This window comes from Syngnathus scovelli, chromosome 1, assembly GCF_024217435.2.
Source record: "Syngnathus scovelli strain Florida chromosome 1, RoL_Ssco_1.2, whole genome shotgun sequence".
Lineage (NCBI taxonomy): Eukaryota > Metazoa > Chordata > Actinopteri > Syngnathiformes > Syngnathidae > Syngnathus > Syngnathus scovelli.
Window position 1 is genome coordinate 16698916 of NC_090847.1, and position 25634 is coordinate 16724549.

At 39.5% G+C, this 25634-nt stretch overlaps 1 protein-coding gene across 2 annotated transcripts in view; it reads right to left on the bottom strand.

Moving 5' to 3' along the window:
- The window catches only part of il1rapl2 (interleukin 1 receptor accessory protein-like 2), a 209901-nt gene that overhangs the window by 157140 nt on the left and 27127 nt on the right, over positions 1-25634 (bottom strand). For both annotated transcript variants that reach the window (XM_049718946.1, XM_049719029.1), the window contains exon 2: positions 22379-22493. In XM_049718946.1, the coding sequence (XP_049574903.1) occupies positions 22379-22472 (94 nt within the window). In that variant the 5' untranslated portion in view covers positions 22473-22493. The remainder of the gene's footprint in view (positions 1-22378; positions 22494-25634) is intronic.

Below are 25634 nucleotides of genomic sequence, written 5' to 3' on the forward strand. Positions count from 1 at the left end.
TTGCATGAATTAAAAGCATTTGGATCCACATACAGTTTTTAGAGTAGTCCATTAATTTGTATCTGGATCCTTATCACCTTATTTCATGTTACCACTGAACAAAATGAAATTGAATAAACAAAACTTTTTTTGTGCGTGGCTATTGTATAATATTCTCAGCAGCAGCAGCAGCAGCAGCATCATTATTTTACTTTTTGTCACTGCATGCTTTGTTTTTAATCATTGTTCTGCGTTACACGTTCTTTTATATGCTAGGGACATAAATATACTCATGCAGATCGCACATGACAGATAAGCATGGGATTACATTTGACAAAAATATTTTGGAAAAAATGAGAACATGCATATTTAAACACCTGATGTCTTTGTGAATCCTCACAAACATCAAACGTGCAACTGCTCAAGGTCATTGGTTGCTGGACTATATGTTCAAGAAAGGGACATTCAAAGATGTATATAAAAACACACACTCACACTTTGCTAAATTAAAATGATTACATTTGCTCTATCGTAAAATATTAACATATAATAGGCCCGGCGAAATTTCCTGGCTTTGTTGACGTTGAAATTTTCATTGCCATCATTACTACAACAAGCGCATGATTTCATTTAGGCGTTATGATCCTGATTAGTGCTTTCCACCTCTCATTTAAAAGCCAGATGTGCGTTAAACTATTCATCCTCCCAGATCTCCCCCCAAGTGGATGTTGTCACCATAATTAGATTACCTAAATTCCTCCCGCTGCTCTAGTTATAATTGCTATGGTAGCTAAAAAGCCAAGACAAAGATGCTGTCACTGAAATATTAAAGACACAGTTTGTCACTTTGGGGCAATTCAAATTAGGGATTGTACTATTTGTCTTGAGAAAAGTCATTACAGAAAGAACAGGTACGATTGATATTTTAATGTAGTTTAATGTAAACTAGCCTACAGGGTACTTATTTCAGGAATCCCGGTGAAAAATGTTGCTGTTTATATAGTTAGCACTGAAATGATTTTATGCTCTTATACTTAATGTTTTTTTTTTCATAGACTCGGACTAAAATCTAATTCTGAGAAGGAAGTTTTCAAATTTTACTGGAATCACAGCACGTCATCTCAATCGATTGACTACTCCAAAATGCCTGTAGGTGTGGTTGTGAATGTGAACGGTTGTTTGTCTATCTGTGGCTGGCAACTAGTTCAGGGTGTCTCCCGCCAACTACCCGAAGTGAGCTGGGATAATCTCCAGCACACCAGCGACTCTTGTGAGGAAGAGCAGTTCAGAAAATGGATGGGTGGATGTTTTGAGTCCTTATTGCAAGGTGTTCAAAATGCAGAGTATGGCGCAGATTTAGAATATCACTGCCATAATGGACCTGTAGACATCAAAATGGCTGTTAGTACTTCACACAGATTGAAGGTTAAGTGCCATGAAAACGTAATGCCCCACTTAGTGAATTATTTATTTATTTATTATTGGCAAATGTGTCACACTTTAATGTTTATGACACACAAGCAAATTGTACTACCACAAAGAGAGAGCCCAAGTAAAAGTAAAGGCCTTTTTTGCACTTAGCCCCACAACGTCCTCGCTGTTGCAGATAATTTGTTTTTCCCTCTTCAAGTTTAGTGAATTATGACAGCCATGTATTTATATTCTTACATGGCCTTATAAAAAAAAAAAAAATCATTTGAACAGCAACACAACACAATGAACATTGCTGTGTTCCAATGTGCACATCTGGGTGTAGAAAATAGCACCTGATTGCTGGCAAAAAGCATGTTGCAGAGTCTGACTCAACAGCTTTTGCATTGAGCAGCGAGTTTTCATAGGAGCGCTCAAGTTTCATTTTGTTCCCAAACATCAGTAGGACATACGTAGGTTGCCATGACATTGAGTCGCATGAGGTTTGAGCCAAGGAGAGAAAAAGGAGAAAGAGGAAGAAAGAAAAAAAAAAAGAGAAAGGAGCACAAAATCCATCTTTTTGTATCGTTTCCCTCCGCTCGACCCGCCCAACGAAGGGCCAGGCGTCGTTGCAATGAAAAGATGGTGTTCCATGCTGTGCGATCTCTACACAGTTTAACTTTTTAGAACGTGTGTGCCCTAACTTGGAAATAACCCAGCATTTGATGAAAATATCATCAAGTCTTTATTCAAACATGTTAGTGGCATAGTGCTAGTTTGGGCCGGCACTGCTTTTCCAGGAACTGGACTACATGCTGTAGTTGATGGAAAAAAATTAGAAGAAGAAGAAGTCTTTCAGGAAATCCTAGACAAAAACCTCCAGTCATCAATACTTCCCCTCAAGCTCAAGAGCTCTTCAGTTAATGCAGTAGGACAATGACCTGAAACATAACAGCAAGCCCACCGTACGTCTGAATGGCTCAAAATTACACAAAATAAAGGTATGACCTAATGGCACACCATGCTAAAAAAATCCTTGAATATGACAGAGTTAAAATAATTCGAGGAAGATGAGTGGGTCATATGAAATTATCGCGGAACCTTAATTTCAGCCTTCAGATGGCAATTCACACGGGTTTGGCTTTTTGCCTTGTCCTTTACAAAAATCCATTGTATATTCACTTGACTTATTTAGTAATGTATTCAAATTGGTGTGATGATCTGAATCATTTAAGTGTGATAAAAATCTAAAATCAGGAAAACGGCAAAAGTAATTTCACTGCACTAAAAAGCTGCACATGTCATGTTATTTCTAAACATGCTTCATCTAGTGAAATGAAAACTGAAATGAAGTGTTGTTAAAGAACAGGTAACATTTTTGGATGAGATTGAACTCAATTTTATAAAAATGATACAAAAAAACATCAGTCTTAGAAGCTAAGCTGATGAGGCAATTATGTTGCCTGGCTTGAAGCGATTGTATTGTTTACTGCTTGTTTAGCTACCCTGAATGACCAGTAAAACCCATACCACTATATTTTGGCATTTGGCCATGACAATCTCTCGAGTGACAGCAAAAATGACTTATGTTCAGGAAAGGTCTCCTTGTCAAAACATGCATTTTTGTACTCACACAGTGAGGTTTATGGCTGGTGAGGCACTGATATTAGGACCAAAATGACACATTTAGGAGTCAAATAGACTTGCATATTTGCCTTTAAATTACCAGCCATATATTCTGAATATTATTCCACATGTGGTTGAGGCTCTGCCTCACCAGACTCTTTTGACCGTATATCCCTGCCCTCACACCACTGTAATAGCCTCTAACTCATTAAGTAACAATATCTAATTAGGACTTTAAAGTGCTCTGAGTAATAAACAAGAAAAGTAAGTAGAATATGTGAAATATAGGCCGAACTCTAATTGTTGTTTAATATTCTAGTGAATATTCTAACTTAGCTCATGCTGACATTTAATTTTAATAACAAATATATGACTTGTTGAAGAAAGTGCTATGATAGTCCAATCAGCCATGTTATACGGTACAATGACCGAGGGGGGGAAAAAAATATTTTTTCGTCTTTTGCCACTGACTCGACTTCACTCACGGGAGACCGTGCATCACCTCCCTTATCATTTGTGTCTGCTAGCCTCATAACTCCCCCAATGTCTGCCACTACATCCGCCTCCAGTTTGAAAGTCTAATTGAGCCTCAGGGATACACAAGCAAAACTGATGTAGTGGATGATGGGCTTAGCCTTTCAAGCAGACTTAGCTCACTTCAGTACAATCAGTACATTACATAAATGTATCATTTCAAATGCATTTACACAGTCAATAAATATTGTACCACTCTCGATGAATGGAGTGGAGCAATTACATGCAAGCCCTTGAAAACTATCAGATTGATTTAACCACTAATTCCTCAATATTCCACACGATGTTCACAAGGTCCCCGTGTATTTTTTTCTTTCTTTCTGTGGTCAACCGAAGCAGAGAGTTTATGCATGCCCTTCGAGGTGCTGCCTGGGGATGATGGCGCTGTTTTCCCTGTTTTCAAATCGGAGTGATTTGTTTATTTTCTGCAATGTGGTCCTACTTGGCTACCACATGACATATTGATATCAAGGAATTTGTGTTTCTGTGTTTTGTGTTCCATGCTGAGCAGTGTCAAACTATACGGTTGAACTTTTTGGAAGGTGTGGTGTCCATTGCATGTGACACGAAAATAACCCAGCATTTGATGAAAATAACATGCCTATGCAATATTCAAAGATGTTCGTGGCAGACAGGTGGCCTGGCCTGCTTTGTCTCTTCAGGATCTTGACAACATGCTTATGGAACTGCCAGAAATTCCTAGATGCGAATGTCCAGCCATCATTCCTTACCCTTGAGCTCAGGACAATGACCTGCAGCATAATGACAAGTATGTGTCTGATTACGTCCATATGTCTGATTTGCTCTCAAAAAAGTTTCTGAGTGGCCGAGTCAAAGTTGAGACTGGAATCCAATTGAGATGCTATGGTATGACCTTAACGCAGTTCATGCTCAAAAACCCTTCAATATGATGGAGTTAAAAAGGAGTGGGTCAAATAAAATTACCGTGGATGCTTGATTTTCGTTATTGGCACCAAGGGTAGCACAACCAGTTATTAAATTCAGCCGGCAATTACTTTTTAACGTAGGGTCAGACAAGGTTAGGATTTTTATTCCTTTCATAAATGAAATGATTTGGCTTGCCTTGTTTTTCGATATACCATATTAAAACTGGTGTGATGATTGGAAACATTTAAGAGTGATAAATAATCCCCCCCAATCGAAAATTAGGATAATATCCACCACAGTCTGAGTTGAGGCAATTTTCTGTACGAGTGCAGTTGTATACAGCTATAAATCAAGATCTCAGGAATTATTTTCCGTCTCAGAAAGATATTTGCCTTGTTTGTATATGTGGATGGACGTAGAGTTGCACAATATCATGAATAAACGAGATGGTTCTCAGAATTAGGCCACTACTTGTTTAAAGTAAGCAGCACAGCAACGCAAACTACAAACACATTCATGACAACATAGCGCATTTAGTTGATCGCATAGTTTCTTTTGGAATAAAGAACCCATAAAACTCAATTGTTGTGTCTTCGGGTTCTCTATCGTTCTCTACATTTTGTATTTTATTTTCACTTTTTGTCTTTACTTCATTCCCTCTTCAACAACTTAGCGAGGGAGAAATGTGACGTTAATGCTTTTTTCTTTCGATGCGCAAGATTTATAGATGAGTACAACACTTCACCGGGTGTCGCCACAACCTGAGGTTTTTCAGAGAATGCGCCAATAAATGGTTGTACATGGTGTGCACGATTTAGCCTCGACTGAGCAGTTAACACCCAGGTTCCGTCTCTTTCGTCAATCTTTTCCTCTATTTCCCCTCATCATTTTTAACACCTTTCTCCATTCTCTCCCCCTTTCTGCTTCTGCAAGCATTTGTTATTTACTGAGGTGGACACTTTCTCTGGCAGCTAAAAGGACATTTTCTCACTCACTTTCTCTGTCTGTCTCTACTTGGAGGTCAGAGTCCTACTTGCCACTAGCAGAGGTGGCTTTTCAAAAACACACAATGCTTTAATGACAAAGGGAGTGTTCATATTGATAGAAAATGAGATAGTACCGAGCTTGGCTACATCACATTCATTCAAATACTCTCATTTTGTCGTGTTGGTGCGTTTGACTTGGCGACAGAGGATAAAATCGCTATTTTAATGGTTTCATGTACCTGAGTGGCAGTGCTGTCACACAGCTCATTGCATTTCTTTGATGTTTCAGAGATTTCTTAGAGTTGCTTAGAATTGCCTCAATGTCCAAACCCATTTTGATACCACAGTATGACATTCAATTTAAGAGCAACAAGCAACAGTCGCATTCTTACTTTTATTGCTAGTGAAGTGAAACCTTACAATTTACAAAGATTAAATCCAATAAAGCTATACCCTGAACATGGTTCATGTTTTTCAGCCTAAAATGGGCTACATGTGCTTCTGTAATGGAATTGGAAGTTGTTCTGTCAGCAGCCCAACTGCCAAATCATATCTCATCCTGATTGTCCTTATAGGTACAAGAGGCAATAGGTGGTGTGGGCAAAATGCTAATAGAAACCATGTACAGCTTGTTCTTGAAACAATCATTGGGCTATCACTGTGGTAGAACTCCCCCACAATCAGAGCCAACACACCACCAGGTGGTGCTTGGTTGACAACTCCACCCCTCTCTTCACCCGAGTGTCCAAGACGTGACCACAAACTCGATCATCGAACTGCGGCCTAGACTGTGTTGATGTCAGGTGCATGCACGGACATGCTAGAACAATGTTTGTTACCGACAATCCATGACTAAGAGTTGACGTCGACAGATCACCCCTCCCTGTTTCTGATCAGGCGTGCCGGACCGTTCTTCCCAACCACACCCTTGCTGATATCGTGCCCTTTCTGACAAATCCAAAATGAAAGGATACCCTACTTTGGTGTATAGGCCCAAACAATCGGGACGTGTTCCCACCACCCAAAAGCGGAATCCAACCTCAAGAACACTGGTACCAGTGTTGAAGTGAGTCCGACTATCAAGTTGAAACCTTTTGACCCCACACAATAGCTCAGACTGTTTACCTGCCAGAGTGGTGACAATCCATAGCGCTAGCTTCTTTACCTAGGGATTGGACCGCAAACATTTCTGCCTTCAGCTGCCACTCAGTTCACACTGCACCCGACCTCCTTGCACCAATGTTGACCCTTTGGGCTTTACCCGGCCATATACAGTAGCCCACCCCCAATTGGTTATTAGTTTCTGAACGGCAATATAGTAAGTACATCAGCACCAACCTAACCCCAACCTCACCCCGCCCCTACGGTCCACCACCACCTTCAACAGCTGATTGCTGGTCGGTGAAAAATTTGCAGCATCTTGAATGGGACCCTGGTGGAAAAACTTCATTTCCTTGGACCAGTATATTATTTAGTCAACAGTATTAATAACTAATGTGTTAGTTACTAATTATTCATTGCTTTCATTTATTATGCAACAGTGCAAGGTGAAAAGGTCATGGTTCAAACTAAACTACTCTAACAAATAAAATTTCTTTGAATTGACTTCAAAATTAAAAACAACATATTTGACAAATTTCAAACGTCTTTTTTTAAGCGTTTTTCTTTAAGTAAAATATTGAATGCAATAAATGTCGACCTTTTTTGATGACATTCACACAATCACAAACATTTTATTTGTTTTTAGTATGAAGGTGCCTGAGGCCAGGTCAGGCAAAGCCATTATGTTCTGCATGTTCTCTTTTAAACAAGCACAACTATCTGAAACATAACTGCAGTAATGACCCTTTCAATTATGCATGTGTTACGAGACGATTTGGCAGCCTGACACAAACAACTAAGAGAGAAATGATATGCTAATTAAAGGAAATGCATTTATTCAAGTTTATTCATAACACATTGCTGTTTTTCAGCCTATTAAAAGCGGAACGATAAATGATGAATACATTTGAGTCGCAGGTTTTCCATTGCTGGATTCAAGTTAGTATATTAACGTTTGTTTTTGAGAGGAATATTTTATTGCTATTTGCTGTTAAAGACCAAAGTGCACGATAACAGGCAGATGGACTCACATTTAAGAATGAAAGCTCTTCTGAAAATCAATTAGACTGTGGGGCATAACCTATTAAGTATACACTTTTATTCACTACTGTGCCTTCTTTTAAATGAACACACAATAACAGAGGTCAGTCTTGTAGCTTTCTAACCTACAGCTATTTTCAGTATTAAATTAACTCTAAAGTTGTAGAAGGAAAAGCTTGTACTACGGCATGTACCCAATTACACTGTGTAGTTCTGTGTGTAGATTCTCTTAGTAGACATCTAAATAAATGCCCACCGCAAAAGAGAAGCTCAGCCATCTGTTTTTACAACTTTCTTTAAATCTTACATCTGATTTCTTGTTTTCCATCTACTACTCTAATTTTAAAGGAAGCAATTCGAAAAGATGATCCAGCCAAAATTTGACAGCGCAAGTAAAAATTGACAATTTTATCTAGGGGTGGTTTAACATCACGAAAAAGAGTAAATGCCGTTATGCAAATATGGTATTCTAAATAAGCGTGCATATCTGTCTGTCACACATTTCATGCTACAAATGCACAACCAAAAAGTTGTTTCAGTCAGTCAGAAGAAGAATACTTGTTTTTCCCTGAATGAAACAGTCATGGTGTATTTTATTTTGGTTGTAAATCAAGACATTTTTACCTTTCTGGTAATTGCTCACTGAAAAGTCACAAGACTTGTTCTTCAGCCCATTATACGCGCAGGAATAGATCTTTAATTACAGTACAGTAGAGACTAATTGTGTATCTCAAGATAGCATAGCTAGAGGCGGCTCGGTGGTACACTGGTTAGCACGTCAGCCTCACAGTTAGGCGGGTGCCGGTTCGATTCCACCTCTCACCTTTCAAGTGAGATTTCTCACTTTAAAGTCAGACTTCTGACTTTAAAGTGAGAATTCCCACTTTCTGCCTTTGAAGTCAGAATTCTGACTTTATTCTCAGAATTCCCAATTTAAAGTCATAATCCAGTCACCCCATTTTTTTTCTTCTTCAATAGCCCTAATCCTCTTCCGTACTCTTCTGTACAAATGGCACCTATGTGATGAGAATACAAAAAACTCACCAGCATATAACTCTCACCACAGTTTGTCACTAGTTATTCAAAAAAATCAGACTGAATCTCAAATTTATGAACATAACGTAAAAGGAAAACCTTTTTTCCCAATGGCACGTGTGATGAGGTTATAGTCCTCAAAGTTATGTGCCAAACTTTGGTAAGAACCAAATCATCAATTTGGGGGCTTGAAACAGTTTGAGGCTACTTTAGGGGTCATTCAAAATGAGGGAATGAAGTGATACTTTATATATGACTGTATTATTAAAAATGTCTATGCGAGTGTGTAGTTTAAGCCCCCCCCCAATCTACTCCCTTCTGTGGGTCACTAGTTATTAACCCCAAGACAGTCACCTTGACACACTGTCTCCTAACACGCACAAAAAACGGAGCCAGTGCGTACACACACATACTTTTCCATCTTTGTCAGAGCTCTGTGACCCGGCACATTGCATGAATTGAAAACCATCAATCCGAACATGGATCAAAAATTAGATTATGCCTCATTGTAAGAGTAGCCGTTTTGTTTGATTGAGCCACTAAAAGTAGGGTTTATAGGTTATCAAAACAAAAGTCAGGGGATGTAATGGTCCACAAAACTGTATTGTGATAAGTTTCAGAAAGATATTAAAGTGGATTTAGGATTAAGTGAATAATTGAATCAGCTTCTATAGAAATGAGTGTTGTAGTGATACTTGCCTTCAAATTTCTCTCTACTCACAGTGCGGCCTGGATTGGGTGCCTGAACACCCCCCCCCCCCCCCCTCGCCCAGTCTTGGCACACACTTTACAACATTCCAACCCACGACCAGCAGAAGTCATGCAATAAACTGAATGCATTGATCAACCATTAAAAACTCAGAAACCACATGCATGTGCAATTTTGAGAAGAGGGTTAGGAAAACCCTGTGTTTCATTTTTGTGATCCATATCTGATTATGTTCTGCATTTGACTTCCCTAGGTTAATCTATTGGAACATCAGTTATATCTCATAATTACAATTTCCAATGTTTTTATAGATTTACTTTTTTGCATACGCGCTGACATTGGCTCATAAAGCCGGTTCAGCCTATCCATGAGCAGGAGGTGGATTTGTTTTCTTGAGCTTATGAGACGAAGCCACTTCTTCTCTCTCTTCTTCCTGGAACTTCCCTCCTAGAAGCTTTGTCATCTGCTCTGCATTTCCCCAGGTTGTTTTACGACCTCACCAATAGGGTGGTGGAGGGCTGAGGTCTCGTGCCTCTGTCCGCTGAAGAGCACGTGGGCGCGGCTGGACTCGGCATGAGACTCGGCTGGCACGAGCCTCTGCTTTTGTCTGTGGATCATGTCGGCGTTTCTACGGAAACCGTAAAAACGGCTTGCACCAGAAAAAAACGAGCACCAGAATCCAAGATCCAAGCAGGGGCGGACATTGCAACAGTTTAGTACACCAGGACGGACAACTGCTAAAGAGCTCCCATCCTGACCGGGTCTAAACTAAAGTTAGGGACCTCGGGAGAGTTTTTCCAACCAAACTCATTCTATTATTACCTGTGGCCGTCTTTGGATCTGAGAACTGTTTTCAGTTTTTCGTTGTTTAAGCCTTCTTAAACTATAAAGAGAAAAACAATATGTTGCCCTTAGTGGCGGTTCATTGTACTGCTGGCAGTAGATTTCCGCCATCATTAACTAAATAATTATTTAACTAACTAATTAATAATTATTTAATTAAGTTGATCCTTAATTACACCATATTCCTTACAGTGCAATCTGAAAAACTAAGTATTGATTAATCTGAATCTGTTGCTTCTCCAGATATAATGACTTTAGAAAATGATTGCACACAGCAGATGGGCGAATGTTTAGCCAACATGAGCTAACAATTCAGCTGTTAACTCTTTTCTAATAAAAATGTACCTTGCTTACTAACCATCCCTCCACCACTTTATCGTTTGGTTAATTTATGCAACACAACGTGTTTAGTATGTGACGTAAAGTAAAGAGTGTTCTTTCCTCTACTACCTTCTTCCCTCCGTACACTCCCTCGCAACCTAATCGATACCGACTAATAGCTCTGGAGGGTTTCAGACTATTCATTTCCCTGAAGTATCTAATTAAGTTAATCAAAACCACCTCCATTTTGTGGAAGTCTTAACAGCTGACAACAAACTGATGTAGCTGCAATTTGTTTACTAGCTTTTATGTTGAGCAAGGTTGAGACAAGTCGGCTACAGAATCTTTGATTATTTTTTTTTGCTTATTTCTATTCACTAACATTCACTTGCTATCAATTTAAACATTTAACTCAAAATTCCACAGTGGCACTTTGTTTTCCAATTTTTCCACATCCCTGTCTGGCAGTATTACTGTATTGATTATTATAGCTTCAGCTCTCTATATATTTGTAGAATGACAAGTTATCGATATCCCACACCACTAGTGCTCAAGGTTTGCTGCATGACTGCACATTTGAAGTTATATCACAAATTGCTGCGTTACTGGTCACTTTAAATGGTACGACAATTAACCGCATCATCTGCACAACTGTCGTGTTGTAATTACCACAATACTAGTCACTTTAGTTTTGCTTGATGACTCTCCATTTGCACAGTTGTCATTGTACTAGAGCACTACTTTGTCATAAATGACAACTGTACTTACGTGTCACGTCTGTGTCATAGTTGCTTGTTACTGCAATTCTAGTGCAGCTCATACTACCGAAGGAAAAAATCCTTGTGTGTGTTTGTTACATGCTTGGCCAATAAAGCCAATTCAGATTCCGACTCGCTCGTTCTGCTGGGAGACTTCAACGCTTCAAACTGGTTGTTTATGCCACAGTAGCATTGTTAAATAACAGATTCATATCAGATTTCAATCCACATTCAGAAGGTACCTGAAAATGTCCAACGCAGATTTGATTATCAATAGCGCTCACTTAAGACTTGCAGTCTGTCTGCACTTCAGATTTTAAATGTAGGTTTAAACATAAGAGCAGAGAAGCTCAAAAAGGGGATAAGAGAAGTAGTTCCCAGTCTATTAAAATGTAATTAGATAAAACCTCATTACACAGGCAGACAAGAGTCCAACTGAGCCATGGGGGACGGAGAAATAAACAGCTTTCTGCTTTCTAGTTTATCATTCATCCTTAAAGTAAATGATCAGTTTATGTCAAGTAAACACAAAGCGGGAGGGGAATCCAATTGCTGGAAGTATGTGATGGTAATTATATTGGAGTATGTTTAGGCAGCAAAATACATAATTGTCTTGGATTCAGTTCCGAACGAGGGTGGATTGAACATCATAATTCTTTCCAGTCAATCAGTCTTTTCCCACAGATCTGGGTACAAGTTACTCACGCTTTTCTGCCAAGCAGCTCAGAATCAGCGGCTGAGATGATTTCCAACTTTCGATGCATTGATTTCGTGAGGATATTACACGCAATTGTCTGCATACTAATTTGCTCATTTTGCATCATGATTCATAAGACGACAAAAGCACAAAGAAAAACGCAGATTGCAAGTAATATGAGTCTATGCAGAATGTTGAAGTTTTGTTTGTAGTTTATGGAGTTCAGTAGCTTTCACAGTGTTTCACAAGTTCTGCATAGTATTACTATTAATACAAAGACAAAAGCATTGTTTGGTATTGCATGAGCTGTGTTAGTGCCCTATATGGGTGAATACTGGTTCACTACAATTCATAAGCAGCTGTGTTTTCACCACCTAGCACAACATGTTGCATACTTTGGCACGTACCCTGCATGTGTGTATTTTTGTCAACGTGGATGTGGAAATGTGCGTGCGTGCCTGCGTGCGTGTGTGCGTGCGTGCATGCGTGCGTGCGTGCGTGCGTGCGTGGGTGCGTGCGTGCGCCCATGTGTGCGTACGCGTGTGCGTGCATGCGTGCGTGCGTGCGTGCGTGCGTGGGTGCGTGCGTGCGCCCATGTGTGCGTACGCGTGTGTGTGTGTTTTGTGCATGGCCCTAAGCAGGGAAGAAGTGGTTCAAAGAGCACCGGAAACCCGGAAACCTTGATGAAGGAGGTGTGTAATCGGAACTGAAAACCAATAACTGGCTGGTGGTGGAAAGACAGATTCACAAGGAGAATAGGCCAGAAGAAGTTGAATATACACACACGCACACACACACACACACACACACACACACACACACACACACACGCACTCACACACTCATTAAACTAAACAAAACTCAAGTTGGTAGTAATTAAACAATGTAATAAATAAATTTACACAACAAATTAAATATCTTGTTCAATACTACACAGCACATAATGTGATGTGGATGTCGATCTAATAATTGAAAAATCATCTGTCATCTGTAACATCATCATCTTATTGAATAAATGCAAGCAAAAACAATGCATGTTCCACTTCCTGGAGTAGAGGTCTACGCACAACAGTAAACAGTAAATGCAAATCAAATCTGAACTCTCTCATCTTTTGATGAACGGAAGCAACGTTTACTGAAGTCATTTTAGGCAGGGTACAAAGACAACAAGGCCAGATTTGACTTTTTTCCATTTGATAAATGAAAACAAGTGCCTTATAATCGGATGTCCCTGAGAGATTACCTTAATATGATTACCCTGTGTTGTGGGCTGTGTCTAGAGGGATTTTTCACCCCAATATGTGTCAGGAATGAGTTGAGCCAGGGCGACCAAATGCAGCTTGAACCAGGATTTATTGCAGGGAAAAGGAGTTGGAAGGGAGGCAGGTGGGGAACGAACGACACAGACGGGAGGAAGACTCACGGCCAGCAAAACAGACAGACTGACCGACATGAAGTCCCCTTGGACAAGATTAAAATTCTGACCGTGAGCCTTCAGACAGACCGAGGGAAAACCAGATGACACGAACAGGAACACTGGGCACGAACAGGAATGGACACAACAGTAGACACCGACAGGGAGAAACACACGGGCAGGGCTTAAATACACAGGGTAACAAGAGGAAGCAGGTGACAGACATTACGGTAACGAAAGGGGTGTGGCTGAGCGAAGTGGCACGGGCGTGACAATATGCTCACAAAACAGTCTAGGCTGACAATTGCAAATGTTAAATCTGTTTAATATTTTTACATGCTAATTCCTTATGTCTTGTGACACCTTGCCGTCTTTCATAGGTCATTCATGGTAAGACAGAGATTGTTTGGTGTAATGACTTGTGACCAATCACAATGTTGCCGAATCCAGAATTTAAACTCTTTGAGAACTCCGTTAAACCACAAAGATGAAAATAAACTCCTAAAGTTATTCAATAGGATAGTGAATTGATAATCCTATGCACATTCATCCAACCATTTATCAACACTATGTTGAACTCATACATTGTGAATTACATCCATTTGCCAAACACTTGAGCAAATGGTCCATGCTTTCTCATGCATGGAAACAATGGCGATGAGCGGTTTGCATCAGCACCCCAACACTTTAACAGAATATAATATGGATTCATTTACATTCAGGGTCTAAGGCTAAGGATCTGTAATAGACAGTGATGGTATGTATTATTGGTCTGCTCCTTTTCATTATGCCGTTAATGATTTTCTGTCAAGTTCAATTGTAAATGAAGGAGGCACAAAAGTGTGTGTGAGGGGCGGGATGGGGTGGTGTTCAAGAGTGGAAAGGCAGGAGACAGGAAACTCCTAGTGCAACATCACACCAGACTCTAAGGATGTGCATCTCCATCACTCAGGCCACGTGACATCCGTCACAATGCACAGCCAACTGATATGCACCAGATTGCAGCCTGCCTGATGGTCTAGATAATTAGTTATCGACAAAATATCTGACACAAAATAAAAAGGTCTTTCATATTTACATTCTTGCAACCCATAAGAGAATGAGACAATAATTACACTGGTTAAGAAATTTTTGCTGAACTTTTCTAACTACAAATGCAAGTAAACTTTTATATATTACGTATATATATATAAGCATTATATATAATTTATATATAATTTTTTTGCACTGATTCAAAATCTGCTCTTGTTCTTTCCCTAGCACATCAGGTTTTCATAATAATAAAGGTAATAATTATAATAATAGTACATGTAATATACTTTATTTATTGTAAATAAATAATAAGAATAAGAATACTAGCAATAATATGTAATGTAGTAATATATTTAATAAGTTTAGTTTCAATGGATTTTCTTCTGAAACGTCAGCTATAATGTACAAGACTTGGTAAAATCCATGTTACACAAGCTGTTATAGGTCAAACGTAAAAACAAGATAAAAATGAGAGTATTGCAAAAGAAAGGCATGTGCTAGAAGAAAGTAGACATTTTTTTAAATAATCAAAAATACATTTAGGGGCAGAAAGCTATCTCTGATTTAAAAACTGCTATTGAACTGTGTTATTGAATATTAGGGGTGTAACAAAAAACAATTTCAATTAGAGGACTGCTGTATTATACTGAACCAAGCCGAATTGTTGCATTTTAACATGTACTGTCCTTGAATCTTATGACACCCCATGTATCAAGATCCGTATCAATTCCTCTTTTTGCAGTTTGACAGATGAACGCCAGATAGGGATCAGTATAAATCAGTTCAAAATTGCTGATGATTTATTGGTTAATCAGCGATATTGAAGTTTTTCGTTCAGTCTTTCCATCTGAATGACATGCCAATGTCATTGTTGTATATGTGTATTTGCGTTGGTTCATAGAGAGAACCAATTGGCATGTATCATGGTGCTGTCCAGCTCTTCATCTTCGCCACTCATGCTTGGATATCTGCCACTGATATGACGACTGCTTTTTATTTTGGGACATTTCTATGCTAAGTTTGCAAATCTGACAATTTGTGACGATTAGTATGGTGTAACCACTGTACATATTCCATGTAACCACAGTCATTCAAGACAAACATTCAAAATTCTAAATGACTTGGAACATAAATATAAGTGGAGTTATGCAGTAGATTGATGCTGATTGTTCAATGTAACTTCATCAGTTATTTAGCAACTGCCATGGAGAAGGGACAATGTCAACATGGTGGACGGCTAACATAAGAATATGGCACAATGTACAGTTCTGCATTGATTTCAATAACCGGGGTGTATCATTCAGCCTAATTATAGTGCCTATAACCAGCCAGTGCATAGACACACATCTGCTGGTACCATTATTCACTGGTAATTATATTGTCAATACACAGCAATGTGGCTCCATATTGCCCCCCCTCTTTAACAAGTAGGCAAACGCTATTCTTTAATTGCCCTTCAGTCAAATACTTTCAAACTTCTTTGCATCCATTACACACATACATAGTCCCACTTGTGCATTGGTCCATTCACTCTGCCTGCGGCGAATATCTCCAACATGCTTACACCATCCTCTTGTATGCTCTATTTCTGGTTTCTCTCTCGTGCCCCCCCCCCCCCCCCCCCGCCCTCCCCCCCCACACACACACACACACAACACAGTCAAATACTTGGGAATGGGTTCATCAGTGTCACATCACACTCACTCTTTTTAAGCTCCTCCCTATAATTTCTCTCTATCCGGTCCCAGGAGCTTTGTAAATTGAAAGCCATTTACTCTTCCCTATCTCCAACTCACTCTGAGATTCTCTCTTACTTAACCTTAACCTCTTGCCTAAAATCAATTCAATTCTTCCTCTGTCTTCTTTCCAATGTTTTTTTCTTTACTTCTTTTAGCATTTCTTTTAATACATTTAGATAAATTTGAGAAAAGTTACTGAATAACACTAATATATCTTATTTTTGCTCGTCCCATAAGATTTCATCAATGCATCCAACCATTACCTCAGCTGATTATCTTCACAAGGGACGCAAGTGTGCTGGAGCTTATCCCAGCTACCTGTGTGTGAAAGGCAGGGTACACCCAAACTGGGTACCAACCAATCGCAGGCGCACACAGAAACACCCACTCATGCTTTTAATCACACCGCTGGACAATTTTGAATGTTCAATCAACTTACCATGCGTGTTTTTAGAATGTGGGAGGAAACTGGAATACACGTAGAAACACAACATGTAAACTCCACATAGAACATGGCTTCATAAATAAATGAATGAATAAATAAATAAATGAATTTCAAGTATTTTAAAGATGTTGGTGCCAGACATGAATGATTGCTGACCCATGAAAGAGGAGGGCAGAGCACCCACAGCAGGATAGCGATCACCTGGAACAGTGTTAGCTTGACTCCCTCTGTCTCATGACATACAAGAGCACCATCCTAGTTCTGTCATGTTTGGCAGCAAAGTGCAGAGTTCGGGTGCACAAAACTCTACTATGCTTGACATTGATGGCTCAGACAGAAAAAGGGAATTTTATTCTATTTTAGATAAGCAATACCATCATTAATACATTGGCTAACATGGTTTGCTTAGTGGTGTCAGTTTAACGCATTTTTTTTTTTTTTTAATCACGCAATTAAAGCTCATTTTGGCCTAATGAAATTTGTACTCTTTTCATGTACTGTTGCCATAGAAAACCTACAACACTTCACCAAATCTTGCAAGAGCGGAAATAAACATCCAGCACGCCACACTGTTGACACTAGTCTTGGCCTGTTGTGCAGAAATTTCATCCATTCGTAGAAATAAAAGCATCATGGTGAGTGGTCTGTTCATTATTTCTTGAGAAATCAGAAACAGGGTTAATATGGTGAATCAAGACCATTATATTGCTGCTAAGTTCAAAACAAACTTTAAAAATGGTTTGTTGAACTATAGGCTGAGTCGTTGTTTACATTTCACATGTATGTAATATTTTTTATATTGCCCACATTTTTTATTCTTAGAATGGACTGTTGAGGGGCTGTTTGTGTATCTTTTTGGAAATTTAATCCAATTCAATAAAAAACATGCCTGCATAAGAAAATCACCCCTCTTCTTCCTGTTAAGGCTATCAATATGTGCTAAAATAATGGCTCTGAAAAAAAATCTAGGTATTTTTTTTACAATAACTAAAATGTGTGATTAACTATGAGTTAACAATACAAAAAAATGTGATTAATCGTGATTGAATATTTTAATCGCTTGACAACACTAATCATATTTGAACACACATCTCGAGCTGCCTCATGTTCTCTGCTGCTTCTGTTCTGCTCCAGAACAGGTCTTCTCTGTCTGCTCTCTTGGCTTAGCCTACGTTAAATTACCAGTTGTACAGAGCAATCCTGACACAGTGCAGAACTTAATTACACACTAGCTGGCAGAAAGGGCTATGTGTTAGTTCTTTGTTTCTCTTTTTCCAGCTACTCCAACACTAAAGCCATATCTTTTCTAACATTTCGTTTCTATTAATTCTCTGATTAGAGGCAGCCAAGAGGGTAAAATCACTTATTCCACATGGTGGCTATATGCTTATTATAGGTGTTGGGGTATGGAAGGGACGTCGGTTACCTGTAGCTACATATAAAGGCCTATTTTTTACCAGCTTGGGATTCAACTGGAGCCTATCCCAGCTGACATCGGGCAAAAGGCAGACTACACCCTGAACTGGTCGCCAGCCCGTCACAGGGCACATATAGAGACGAAGAGACAGCTGCACCCGCATGCACACGATCGCTGAGCAAGAATCAATCCCACGCTGCCTGCACACAGGACAGGTGAGTGTACCCCATCACCATCAGCAACCATAGACACAGGTGCATATTTTGAAGCAGTCTTATGTTGTTTCACAATTTAAAATAGCTCCCAGGTATCTCGATGAATTGCCTGGCATGCTTAAATAAAAATACAAAATTGGGCCGTTTATAATGTTCCCAGCTTTGTGAAAACATTAAAGACTGTTGTTGTGCTACAGGTTTTCCCAGTAGAGGGCGGACTCACCTGTTACCTGCAATGTGATGATGTTTGAGAGTGAATCAAGTGTTTTTGTGGGTCAGTAAAAAAAGAAAAAAAATGTTGAATTAAGTTATTTAGCCACGACGCAGCAATGGAGGATGAAAACTCTGATTTGTGTTTGTGTGCGCTTGCGTCTACGTGTGTGCATGTGTGCTTGTGGAGCGGAATCCCTCGGTGTACAGAGTCAACGCCATGTCAGCTTTTATCAATATTTGAATGCAGAACAAGAGAAGGGATGAATCTTTAATCTGACCTTGGAACTCGACGCAGACATGGAGACAAGTGAAAAAGTGACACAGTGACAGGAAGTGAGAAGAACAAAGTGTTTTGAGAAGTGATGTACGATCTTGCCGCTAAGAGACTAGGGGTTTTGACTGTATCAGGCATCGGAAATTGAATTCATGTTTCTCGCAGTTAAAGAATGATAAAATAAAAAAAATCATCATACATCTTGGAAATAAGAATTGCTTTATCTTCATCGATGTAACACAAACACACATATCTGCTTGCACAGTAGCTGGTTAGTAAATGAGCCTTTGCTAATGTTTCTTTTAGTTCTTTAGTGAGCTAAAAAACACCCACTTCACACAAACAGCCTGTCATCTTTGGCTTAGAGATGCAACAAATGTGCAGTGTGTGGCGGCTGGTGACTGAGCACCCTCCCTTAAGCACACACACATGCACAGTTTTGTGTGAGAACTGCTATGATATGACAGACTATCCTGCTTTCCTCGCCATTTTGAACATGTATTTTTGTATTATATATTTTTTATTTAATACACAAATACAATGTTAAACTTTTTAGATATGTGGAGCGACGACCATGAAAGATTTTTGTGCAGCTCATGATAAAGGTGGACTGTACTGACAGCCAGGTAAAAATAAGTACTATGCATGGTACCGGCTGGCACATGTCACTATTACTATTTCTAAGACTTGGTGGCTGTTTGCAGTCATTCGAGTTAATGGATGAATTTATTGCTCCCGCCTGTCCTTGCTGGAATCAAGATAAGAGTCTTATCTTATCTCTCTTCACCTTCTCAAATAATCTATTGCTTTTGTGTAGAGTGATGAAACTGTTAAGGTGTGGCCTTGACCAGGACAAGGGAGTTTGTGGCAACGATGAAGAGATGATGGAGGTTTAGCTAGTAAATTGCTGGGGATTGCTACAGATGGACACAATGAAACTATTCAAACTGACAAGAAAGGCACATCTTGCTATAAAAATGTATCTGTAATTCAAAAACTCAGTGCTGCCGGTGAGTATTTTTTTAGGTGGTCTACATTTGAGAATAATGTCTGTATGCAATTCACACATTATTTTCAGTAGCAACATTCCAGACTTGCAACTGTTCTACTTAGCACCGTCAGTGGAAATGATCTAATTGCAAAAACAGCTTTCGTGCCATGTAAATATGGTCGATTGGCACCTTTAGATGTCAAGAGAGGTTTCCACCACAACAACAGAAAAGTAGATAATGTCAAGAAAGAACCGGTCATCTGTCTTGAAGAAACAGTTTGGATTTGGTTTCAATTACTCCCATCCAGCCATTCATTTTCTTAAGTGCTTGTCCAAATTAGTGTTGCTGGTGAGCTGGAACCTATAGCTGATTTTGGGTGAGAGGTGCGGTACTCACTATACACCGGACTGTTCGCCAGCCAATAGCCATTGAACAGCTCCCACTCACTGCCTTTTTTATGAAAAACATTTTTCTGATTCCTCAGTCACAAAACAAACCCCCCAAAATGTTAACTGCAAAGTGGAAAAAAAAATGTCTAAAAAGACAAAAGACCACATTGCACTCATTTCTATAGCAACAGACTTAATTTCAGAAAGAGAAAGAAAAAGTGCAGTGTGTCACGCAAGATACAACTTTCAATTGGTGCATATCGCATACTTTTTTGCTGGTGGCACTATGGTATTCATATCATCTATAATAGATGAACCCACTTTTTGATTTCATGGTTGCCTGTAAATATCATTCATCCAGGTAATCTCTTTCTCAAGGTATGGAATTAATCACAACTGGACTATGGATGTTTTGACTCATCTGAGAAGCCTCCATTAGTGAGTATAATTGGGATTGGCAATGATAAGACCTCATCGTGATAACAAAAAGCTTCTGTGTCCCATTACAAATACAGCGTGACAAACTATAAATACAAACAAGTCTGTTGGATATTTTGATCATATACGGTGCAGCCGTATCATCTTCCAAAAGTCTCTCCTCCTCACCACCATCTCTAGCCTCCACACCTTTTATTTCTTATCACGGCGTGTCGCTTTTTGGCTGCAATGGTTGCTGTGTCGCAGCAGAGCGGAGAAACTGGCACGAGGAAATTGTAGTTCCTGTCCACATGCTGTCCAGTTAAAAACTCACAACCACCGAGCGAGAGGAGATCTCACACTCTATCTTCGGCTGCATGTAGCAGTCGCCCACATAAATGTCCGCTTGGCTCTGCTCTGAACGCGTAATTGCTTTGTCCACACCTCTCCCACATACACAAATATTCAAAAGAGCACACACACGGAAGCATGCTGCGCCAGTACATACTCCACAGCTCCACACCCCTGGTGCTAACACACATTATGTTGTAGCTTACTGAACGCAAACAAAATCATGAAGAACACAGATTGACAATACCAATCCTGTCTGTCCCTCCAGCACACCACCAACACAGTCGATTCATTTAGTGTTGGAGCCCGACAAAAGCGCACAAATGGTAAAGGTGAAGAAAAGAACAAGTCAGCCACACACAGCATGTCACTGTGGCAGAGTTGAAGGTCCAGCGCACTGCAGCATTTTGCAACATGTTTCTAAAACAGGACAGAAACATCAACTCAGCCTTTCCTTTTTGTGTCCTTATTACATCATCATGTCACTGCCAGAGGCTCAATTAAGATACTGACTTTGACCCCTTACACAATTGTTAAAAGGAAGCAGGGGAAAAGAGCACTTTGCAAGCTGAAATGGTGAAAGCTTGAAAATCTGTCAAAAAATCCAATGCATTTACATGTATGTCCTGAGCGGTTTGTTCACATGAGCCTCTCTGGCTGGGAAACAGCTTTGGAGAATAACAAGGCCATAAGCCTCAGAATTATACATCACCTGTGGATCTAATGGGATACAACTGTAATGGGATACAACACAAGAGCTACATCATACTAAATGTTACCTTTACAAAAACAATTATCCTCAGTTCAGAATGATACTATTAGATGCTTTTTAGCACTTTAATTCGACATAAAGAAAAATTATTTGGTCGAGAAATTGCAGTGGATCTTATTTAATTGTGGAGACCACAATGAATTTTTTGGTAAGTGTCAAAATTTTCAGAAAATTTGCAATTCTCAGTTGAGTGTAATTATAATTCTACTGTGCGTGTGTGTGTGTGTGTGTCTGTGTGCGTGCGTGCGTGCGATCATAGAGCACTGTGTTTAACAAGCACAATTGTTTCAAAGGATTACATTACAGGAAAATCAATTTAAACTAGATTGATTTAATTGCATGACCAGCACTTCCAAAATTATTGAATCATTTTTTGTGCTTTCATCATTTTCCAAGGCTCAACGGGGGTGTACAATAGAACGACTGCTATAATTATACAGCAAAGCATCCTACCAGTCAAATATGCTAGCAGTAAGTAGGGGAGTTAAAAAAAAAAAAAAAAAAGAATCAGAATTCAAATGTAGGTGTCAACCTACCACATCATTTTGTGTGGCCTGAAAACCACACATTTTCATTTTTCATCAACAGATGTCATTTTTTTGTTGACATCTGTTCAAAAGCTTGCACCACAGAAATAAAGATAATTAAAGTGACCAGAAATACGATAAAAAAGGGAATGGGAAAATGAGAAGATTGACAGGTGTTTGCAATGACAGAATAAAACGATATTACAGACAAAATCCAAGGACAGCACCAACCAACAGAAAGAGATCATCCTACCAGAGTTTCTCTTGGAAATGTACTTGACATCATTGCTGGCTCCTGAGGCAAGGAGGGTGAGGATGAGGAGGAGAAGAAAGAGTGGCGTCTTCATCGCTCTCCTCTCGACCGGGACCTTTAGATCAAACAAGAGAAAAATGGTGTTACATATAACATGCCATGCATCATTCTGTCACTTAACCAACTACAAAAAAATTACCATCACAAAAACACTAACAGTTTTAATGTTAGACAGGCTTGCCCTTCTGAACACAGCTACCTGTTACATCCCACTATAATTTATTTGAAAAATGTTTTAGTCAGTATTGTATTATGTACTGTCTGCTCTTCCCAGTATTGCAGTAGGAATGCCCACTAAATGTTTCATTAAACTTAATGACCTGAATGTCCAGGCTCAATCCAAACTTCTTACAACAAGTTTGGACACATTCTTCTACTCAATTATTTATGGCTAGAGGGAGCTGATTGGTAAACACCAGAAACAGGGTTGACAAGGGCAGGTGGAGATGAAAATCGAATGAGTTTACGAGACAGGGAGAAAAGACTCCAACAAACCTAAAAATATTCAAAACAGTACACAAATTGTGACAGTCAAAGGCTCTGGGCAGTTGTGCCAATTTTGCCACCGTAAATCATTATTCTGACAATTTGATAAAATAGGTCTTAAATACACAAACACACACACACAAACATACACACAACCTTTGAACAAACTGCGGACTCATACTGTACTAATTTTATATGTGCACACACACTCACTTGCACAAACGGGGGTCAGCAGAGTCATAAAAGACATGTTAGCAGTCATTCCACTGTGTTTTCAATAAATATGCCAACAGGACATACTGTATGCGTACTTTGCCTTCGATGGCGAAATCACATCACATTCTGGACAACAGTTTAGTAAGATTTTGAAGGCGCATGAGATGCTTTTGATATGGGCGCCATAGCTCTTTAGCATCAAAATCAGCCTGAGGACTTTTAAGTAGCATGAGACCATTGTGGAGTACAAAGTACACAAAACAGAATATTTTAGGATTTCAGCATGTTACTGATCTCTGTCGACTTCAGAAGTACAGTATATTGCTTCTCATCACTTGAAGTTGAAAGAAAAATATCTTTTCAAATCAAAGTCCATTAGGAATTATTCATCCATCCATGCATTTTCTGAACCGATTTATCCTCACGAGGGTAATTGCAGGCCACACATAAACAACCATTCGCACTCGAAAACCCACCACCTCCGAACTGTGAGGCGAAGTGCTAACCAGCGCGCCACCATGCCGCCTCCTTTAGTAATTGTATTAAACTAATATTTTTTTAAAAAAAAAAAAGCTTCAAAATCATTTGATTGGTATAGGGCAGGGGTCTTCAAACCTGGTCCTCGGTGTCCAGTGTCCTAAGATAATTTCCATTTCCATGTCAATTTACACATACAGAAATCTTCAATAGAATGGCGTGCATCAGTAAGTGTATCAATTTTTTGTTCAACTAAACACGGCCAGATTAATTTTACACAGTATGTAGGCAAATGTATGGGTAAATAATTTCAGTTTTTCAGTATACAGTTTTTTTGTGACATTTTTGTTTGGCTCTCTGCAGTGAGCTTTTTCCGATGCAACACATGCACCTTGGCTCAATAAAGCTTTGGAAACACTGCCGTAGTGACATCATCACAGCAGCATATCACCGGTGACTAAGAGAGTCCAATTAGTTCTGGCTGAGCAAAGGTCAAAGCCACACCACACAAACACCACCACATGGACTGTGTTTGGTCTTAGAATGAAGTGAGAAAAGCAGTGTGCAAGGCATGCAGATGAAGAAGAAATGACAGAAAGTGTTACTGGATGCAGTGGCGTGTAAAGAGGGGGGCTGATGGGGCAGGGCCCCAGGCATCTAACTTAGTGGGGGCATCCAAACAAGGGTGAATGTGTATTCAAGCTGACAATGAAAAAAGCTCACTAGTCTTTGGACATACGTTATCGCCAGGAACAACAATAACTCAAAATTTTTCATCAGGTCACTGGATGAAAGTGTATGACTCATCATTGGTGCATGAGGCCATGGATCAGCTGAACACCGTCATCCAATGGCTCATATAGCAACGCTTGCAGCTTGTCTAATTAGAGATGCGCTCTCACGCACTGCTTCTTATCCCAACATACTGTACAACACCTCCTTTGGCATTCAAGTGGTAAATTGATAAATTAAATTACCCATTGGAGAACGCCTGACTTCTGTTTTGGGGATTACTACCACTATGCTCTCCTTTCCTCAAGCTGAGGGACCGGGCCTTCAAGGATGCTGTGGAACGCCCTCTCAGACCATCGTAGGGACCCACAAACGGTGGAAGCTTTTAAGAAAGGTCTAAAAATGTATTTATTCCGGAAAGCCTACTCTTGCTAGTTTTTAAATGATATTTGATCTGTTTTATAACTTTATTTTATTCCTGTAATTTTACCTAATTTTCCTGTCCCGTGTTCTGTAGCAATTTGAGATTTGCCTTTAAATGTAAAGTGCATTATAAAAAAATCCATTATTATTATTATTATTATTATTATTATTATTATTAAACTGAATCCAACATCTCTGTCGCGATATATATACACTACTACAAAGGATGAATTGATACCTTTACTAAATGTAAACGGGAAAGGTGAAAAGTTCATCTCACAAGTTAATTACATTGTGTAGATTTATAACAACAGCTTTGATTTTTAATCAGACACTTGTGTGAACACACGCACACGCACGCACACACACACACGCACGCACACGCACGCACACGCGGACAGCCCTGATAGCAAACTATTCTGGTCTCAAATACACCAATGCTGAGCCATTAGGGTGCATCAGCCACACATCCAATATTAAAGACAGCCTAGAGCGCTTTTCTGTCACACTATCTTTTCTCTCCCAAACTGCATGAGTCATGCTGTTTTGGTTACAGAGGCAGTCTGTGTTTTACATGGAAGCATAAGCCGCCTTGTCATCATTATGAAAAATGTGATATCTGTCCTTTTAATCTGCTCATCAGGACATATAATTAGTTTGAATTTGAATTTATGTGCTGTCGTACTCCATTTAGGGTGGATATAAATTGTGTATTACATTGGGGGGGGGGGGGGATGACATACCAGCAAATCAGTGCATCTTCTGCTGTTGCCTTTGCAAGACCAGTTCAGATATGCGTTATCGCGAATTTACACAACATTCAGGTGTGTTCGGCCATCCGCGGCATTATTCAGCACCCCTC